The 7,183-nt window shown below is 47.6% G+C and overlaps 1 protein-coding gene across 1 annotated transcript in view; it reads left to right on the forward strand.

Moving 5' to 3' along the window:
• The first annotated feature begins 362 nt into the window (after positions 1 to 362).
• Positions 363 to 7,183, forward strand: part of ETF1 (eukaryotic translation termination factor 1) — an 11,359-nt gene continuing 4,538 nt past the window's right edge. The window contains exons 1-5 of the mRNA XM_010147385.1: positions 363 to 533; positions 1,352 to 1,491; positions 4,528 to 4,666; positions 5,591 to 5,781; positions 6,302 to 6,431. Coding sequence (XP_010145687.1) covers positions 371 to 533; positions 1,352 to 1,491; positions 4,528 to 4,666; positions 5,591 to 5,781; positions 6,302 to 6,431 — 763 coding nt within the window. The 5' untranslated portion in view covers positions 363 to 370. The remainder of the gene's footprint in view (positions 534 to 1,351; positions 1,492 to 4,527; positions 4,667 to 5,590; positions 5,782 to 6,301; positions 6,432 to 7,183) is intronic.

Here is a 7,183-nt window from a genome sequence, read left to right on the forward strand (position 1 = left end):
TTCAATAATCTCTGCTGGAGACTGCTTATGTGCCTTTAGCAGTCCTTACCCTGTACACGTGTTCTTTTTTTCCAGGGTAGCATTCCAGGTTAAACGAGCCGCTTCTGGAGGACGTGCTTGGTAGTGGCTCACCAGAACATGTGGTTGTGGGGTCAGATCCTCCCTCGAGCCTGTTGTGTTTTGTTTTCTCTCCCATTGTTGTCCAGCAGAAAGGGAATTACACCGCTAACAGCCAAGTGAAGCACCCATGGTGGGGGAGGGAGGAGAGAACACAGCGTGCGTGGGGTATGGTATGAATATGCTCGTTGCTTTGGCTGGTGGCTGCTCACAACACCTCTTTTTTTTTTTCTTTCTTAGCAATGGTACCAGCATGATATCGTTGATCATTCCCCCCAAAGACCAGATTTCACGAGTGGCAAAAATGTTAGCGGATGAGTTTGGCACCGCTTCCAACATCAAGTCTCGAGTGAATCGCCTTTCAGTACTGGGAGCCATTACATCTGTACAGCAAAGACTGAAACTCTATAACAAAGGTAACTTCCAGCTTGTGTGGATGTTGGCAAACTTCCCTTACTTGGAAGCAGCCTGAAGTTCCTGCATTATGCAGTTTTCTGCTAATCAAATCTGTTGGCCTGTGCTGCTGTTTGCACTGATATTCCAGGTATGTTGCCCGTGGATGGCTACTCCAGGGGCAGACCTTGGGACTAGAATAGTTAAGGTGATCCTTGTCTTTAATAAGAACGCTCAGGATTCTGTCCTTAGCAGTGCTGACTCTTCTGAGCTTGGCCAGACTTTAGACTCTTCTAAACTTGGCCACCGTGGTTCATTTGCATTAAATTGGTGGGTTTTCATCAAGCAGAAACTTAAGTATGCCTTATGCATGCCACTGTGCAGCTACCTGTTGTGAGGAGAGACACCCAGGCCATCTAAACTGGGTACTGGAAAAGCATTCATCGTTACAGTCTGCGCTGGCAAGTGGCCTTCGTTGGGGCGGTCAGGCTATAAATGGCTGTATTAGAACTAGGAAAGCTTCACAGGGATATTCAGCCTTTTCCTGGATCCTACAAGCTTGCGAGCTCATGTGTTTAGCAGGCAAGTGCGTGTTCTTGCAGCTCTGCTGCAAGTCTTTCCGTCGGTGTTACCTTTAGGTTCCTGCTCTCAGCTGTTCAGTAGAGGTGCAGTGAATCAGTTTGGCTTTCTATGTAGAGATCTGGGTGGGAATGGGGTGGGGAAATACAGTAGCACGCTTGGGAACTTCAATCCTGCCTTAAGCCTCAAGGCCTAGTAGTTTTTGATGGGTACAGCTTGCAGTGTTGCTTAGTGATCTATAACTGCATTGTGTCCTTTATAGTACCCCCAAATGGTCTGGTTGTTTACTGTGGAACAATTGTGACAGAAGAAGGAAAAGAGAAGAAAGTCAACATTGACTTTGAACCTTTCAAACCAATCAATACGTCGTTGTATTTGTGTGACAACAAATTCCACACAGAGGTAAGAAGTCTCCTGTTGCCTGCCGGTCTTGAGTAGTCAGTCGGACTGCTTTGCGAGACTCGCCGGGACGGGCCGTGATGTGCTGGAGTCCGCAGTCTGCAGAACAGCAGGCTTTGATTAATGCTGGTGAAGCCACTGGATGGCTTGTGACCGGCCAGCCTTCAGAACCATGTGAGATTTGCAGAAAGCAGCTGAGATCTTGTCCAGCTCCTACTACAGCTGACTCCAGGGCCCAGCTAGGAGCTGCTGAGACTGTAATGCACAGACACGAGCTTTTCTCTGTAACTGAAGGCAGAGCTTTTTTCCCTTTGCCTTAGAGGCCCATAGATCTTATTCCAAGCTAGGCCTTAAAGTAACGCCAAGTGTAGCCAGTGTTGGTATCAGATGTGTTAGCTGAGCCTCCTGATGGAGAACTGACATGTGCCTAATCTGTCTGGGGTAAAGTGGGATTATTTTTGTTGCCCATTATTAATAATTTATTATTTAATTGCCTGTCATCAAACCTGTGTGACACTGGCTTGACAGGCCCTTCAGTGATATAGTTCTGCCTGTTTGCTTGGGGTTGTGGAGGTCTCACCCACGACTGGGTTTCCAAGGGTAGGAGTACGGGAAGGAGGGGTGTGCTGCTTGCCCAGGTGAGGTACTTACCTGGTGTTCTGTCTCCCCACCAAGGATGAAATACCAATACAGCTTTGCCCTACCAGGAGAAACAAAACCATGCAGGGGTACAGCCCGTGTGTCCACAGGTGATTGAAAGCAAGAGGTAAACAAGAGCATTCAGGAGAGCAGAGGTGCAAAGCCAAGGGAGACGTTTGTCCCTGCAGTTGGCAGCGGGTGGGTGGTGGTGAGTTGCCTTCTGCCCTGTCAGGAAAGGGATTAATTTGGCCTACAGCTACTGCCTCAGGATACCGATTCAGTACAAGAAAAGGAGCTGTTGCCCAGGAGGCAGCTGTAGCTACTCTGGCTGGTGTGTGGCATTCCTCAGCAGGAGTAGCAGTACACTGACTTTGGTAGTTGCCGCTGCTGTTGGTGTGATTATGAACAGCACCTTTCTCCACGGGCTGTTTGCTCTCCTGTGTCTCTTGAGTATGGGATTGTTTTACTTGGTGTTGTCTGCACTGCAGAATCAAATCTAGCTGCAAAGGCCTACTCCATATGATCTTGAGCAGCAGGACGTTGTTAGCACTGGAGTCTGCACAACCAAACGAGACATGCTTTTAACCCAGTGGTTCCCCCAGCACGCAGCTAGAGCTCAGCAGATAAGGCATCTGGCTTGCTACATCAGCAGGTTTCCTATGAAAGTGAGGGCATGCCAAGGAGCAGAAAAAGGACGGGATCTTTGCTTTTAGGCTGAGGCTGCAAAGAGGAAACTCAGCCCAGGCTGAAGGGGCAGAATATAAGCAATAGTCCCTTTTTTGTGCTTGAGAGGTCGAACAGTGGGATTGCTGACATGGAACTAATGAAGGGGAAACTAAGGGAATCTCTGACCATTGGATACCTTATTAAAATAAAGAGGAATCGAGAACATCAGAGCTGTAGTCATCTGCTGCCTGGCAAGAGTGACTGATAAGATTTCCTCTGGATACTTTATTGCTTGTGTGCAACCCAAGTAACTTCCCAAGAGGGATATGAACCCTGATGTGTGTCTGAAGGGTAGGATTTACAATGACTTATTTTGATACCTTGGCTGGAGCCTTCATTCCAGTCACACGAGTTGCTTGGCTCTGTCCCAGTTAAATAGATTGCAGTGTAATATGCTACTTCCTCCTCTCATTCATCCTTCTGCTGAGGAATTAATACGGAATATTTATTTTGGCCAGTAGATTCCATTAAACTTCAGTGTCTGTTTCTTTTAAGCTTGAAAGCTGTGGACTGGGTTGTGTGGATTTTGGATGAAGATGACGGATGGTTTTTATCCTTTCCGTTCAGCCTAGTAATCAAGCTGGCAGGCGTGCAGGCAGTTAAGGTCCTGTGCAGTAAACCAACACCATCACTCTTCCAGTGTTAAACTGGTGACTTAAAACAATCTGGAATTTGACAAGTTCTCCATCCTGCCTGATGTGTTTTTTGCCAGCCAGAAAGAGGATTCTTGCTATTTTATTGGGCATGTATAAGTGGGCAGGAGTGTGTGTGTGCGCTGAATGTGCTTGCCTGCTCAGGCTGCCCTTGAGGGAGCAGGAGCTGACAGCTTCCCTCCAAAAGGGATTGTAGAGTTTGGGTACTTGTGGATGTCCCACACCACCAGAGCCAGGGCTGAGCAGGAAATTGGGCTAAAGTAACCCAAAAGCCTTGACACTAGCCAGTGTTTTAGTTGTTAGTCAACTTAAATGACCTTACGTGATGAATTTAGCTGCCTTTAAAGGGAATAAAATTGAAGGCCAACTTCACTGTGCAGCGAATGTTGTGGCTGTGTTCTCTGTAGCCAGCTATGCACAGGACAATTCCTGCAATTATTGCTGCTGCTGTTGAATTCTGCTTAGTAAGGCTGAATTTGTCATAGCCACTGTGGGTTTCGTCACTCTACCTTTGGGACTTGAGGTCAGCAGGTGCAGCAAACCGGTCTTTGTGGTAGCTGGCGAGTTGAACGTCCGTTACCAGTGCTTTGCAGTAGGAAACTGAACTGACAGATGGCCCAGCGAGCGAACCAAGCAAGTTCCTTTTCCTGGCTGGAACGCTAGGAAAACTACTCTTCCTGTTCTGCCAGCTGGAGGGGCGATGGAGCCTCGTAGAGGTGTGATCCATTCCACTTAACACTTTCTAGGGCCAATCTTTAGGGTTTTGCTGTTACACCTGCCCATAACCTCTTGTGATGAAGTAGTTATCAAGCTTAAGCATTAGTTTCCTTTCTGCTCTTGGCAGCATTGTGTGAGACAGTGATCTGAGACAGTCTCAGCTCCTGAATCTGCTGCTCTTCCCTAGTTTATCCGTAAAAAATGACAGTGTCCAGCTATGGGAATAAAATGTATTGAGGTATGTCTGAACCAGGGTCCTTAATAAACCAGTGCTCAGTGCTAACAACATGGTTTTCTGTTCCAGGCTCTTACAGCGCTGCTTTCCGACGACAGCAAGTTTGGCTTTATTGTAATAGATGGTAGTGGTGCACTCTTTGGAACTCTTCAAGGAAACACGAGAGAAGTCCTGCACAAATTCACTGTGGATCTTCCAAAGAAGCATGGTAACGTGCTACTGTCCTGCTAGACTGTTTGCAGCAGAATACCGTGGGGTGGGCTCTGAGGGTGGAAACAGGGAACTTGGCCTGTAGGTGTTCAGCTCTACTCAGTTCTTTGCTCCCTCGAAGTCTGACAGCCGAGCCTCTAGTCTGAGCCTTCTGTCAAAATTAATCACTGTAATATGCAGTAGATCTTCTTAAAGTGGTGGTTTTGTTTCTTGTTGCATTTGACCATTTACTTGGTTTTGGGACAGTCTTGACTAAATGTTAGTAGCACGAGCAGTAATACCACCTTTAAAGTCTTTAAAGTTTGCATCTGACTGTGGTGTAAACCAGAGGGAACAGCAAGACGCTGTTCCGTGCAAGAAGCGCGGAAGCCTGAGGGAGCAAGCGGAAGTCTAGTTCTGCTGTGCGATGCTGTGTTGTAGCGAGCCACTGATAAAGTCAGCTGTCTGTTAGCGACTCCTGGCTGACTGTCCTGCTTTGTGGATTAGGATGGGGCAGAATGAAATAGGAGTGTCTCCTCCAGCCAGGTTCTGCAGCAGAGGCCGCTGGGGTGCGTTGCGTCAACAAGGAAAGTATGTGGGGCAGTGTAACAAAGGAATTGCTTTTAGTGAAGGTGCAAGACATAGAAATTGTGAATGTTCGTACATTTTCTGTAGAGAGTTGGAGGTCTGTATTAAAAGAAAAAAACCCACTACAGTTCCCTCTGCAGGGTACGTGGAGACAAACCTCTTGCTGTGAGTGAACCCTCTTGGTTCACTTGCGCTTTCAAGGAGTTGCCCATGCCCTGCTTGTGGCAAACGAGTTCCCGAGGCTACGTCTGCCCTTGGCCTCGGTTTTTCAGGGCCCAGCTGGGACCGTGTACTAACCACCTTCCTGAATGAAATGACTCCCAGATTGCTACCTCACGTCTCTTCTCTCGTAAAGGTAGAGGAGGTCAGTCTGCCTTGCGATTCGCTCGTTTGCGAATGGAGAAACGGCACAACTATGTAAGGAAGGTAGCAGAGACGGCTGTGCAGCTGTTCATCTCTGGGGACAAGGTGAACGTGGCTGGTCTCGTCTTAGCTGGATCAGCCGACTTCAAAACTGAATTAAGCCAGTCTGACATGTTTGATCAGGTGAGTGGCCTTTTCTGAGCAAAGCCCAGGTCTTTAAGCTGTTGGTAGTAACAAGGCGATACTAGCGGCAGTGCTGGCATACGAAGCGTCTCAGGAGGAATGTAACTTTTGTCTTCAGTGATTTGACCAAAGTTTAAAATGTGATGGATCCTAGAGGTCTCCCTTTCCTAATACCTCCTGCAAGAAGGTTAGAGCTGCTTTTCTTAGTAACAGTGCTAATAAGAGATCTGTCCTCCCTGGTTTGGAACTGGCATTAACATTATTTGGATTCCCAAATCTAAAGTAGAAGCTTTATTGGAATTAAACTCTGCTAAACCTAATCTCTGTGTCCCTGTTGCCTGAAAATTGTGCCTCAGTATTAAGCATTCAGAGGTCTCTCTGACTCAGAACCGCTGCTCGCAAGTGAAGCAAACTGGGTCAGTGCTGTGACTCTTGCCAGGCGCTTATTCTTGTGCTGTTGTGAAGTCTTAGCAGCGCTGTGTAACAGGCTTTTTCGTGTCTCCTCTTTTGTCTTGTTTAGCGGTTGCAATCCAAAGTGCTCAAACTAGTTGACATTTCATACGGAGGAGAAAATGGGTTCAATCAAGCAATTGAGTTGTCAACTGAGGTCCTCTCCAATGTGAAATTCATTCAAGAGAAGAAACTAATAGGTATGTGACTGCATGCTCAGCCTTCTCCTGAGCAAATGTGCTTGACTGGTTGTGCTGATCTCGCTTTAGACCTCCTGGTCGTGCCTTTGTGTGTTACCTCTGCTTTCTGAGCTGGGCAGAGCGTGGCCTGTAATCATTACAGGTTACCTAGACACCTTCTCAACTGCTGCAGGACTCATAGACTTATAGAATGGTTTGGGTTGGAAGGGCCCTTAAAGATCATCCAGTTCCAACCCCCCTGCCATGGGCAGGGACACCTTCCACTAGACCAGGTTGCTCCAAGCCTCATCCAGCCTGGCCTTGAACACTTCCAGGGATGGGGCATCCACAGCTTCTCTGGGCAACCTGTGCCAGTGCCTCCCCACCCTCTCCGGGAAGAACTTCTTCCTGATATCTAATCTAAACCTCCCCACTTTCAATTTAAACCAGTTACCCCTTGTCCTATCACTACAGTAATGAGGCTTTAAGGAATTGGGTTTTTTGTTGTTGTTTCCCCACCAATGTTTTTGGATCTTCTCTGTTTACCCTTTCACCAGACATCACTGTAGTTTCAGGCCTTCTGGTGACACTGGGGCGGGAGGGGACAGAACATCTCAGACACTCTGCATCTTCAGCACGATGGGAGTCAAGATTTCCTTTGCTTCAGGGTGGCCGTAGACATGATCCCTTGTTCGACTGTCAGCAGACACGTGTTGCTAGTGTGAAAGCAGGGGAGGGCAACAGAACAGTAGCCACCTTCCACTGGAAAGAGT

Source organism: Eurypyga helias, unplaced genomic scaffold, assembly GCF_000690775.1.
Source record: "Eurypyga helias isolate BGI_N326 unplaced genomic scaffold, ASM69077v1 scaffold31122, whole genome shotgun sequence".
NCBI lineage: Eukaryota > Metazoa > Chordata > Aves > Eurypygiformes > Eurypygidae > Eurypyga > Eurypyga helias.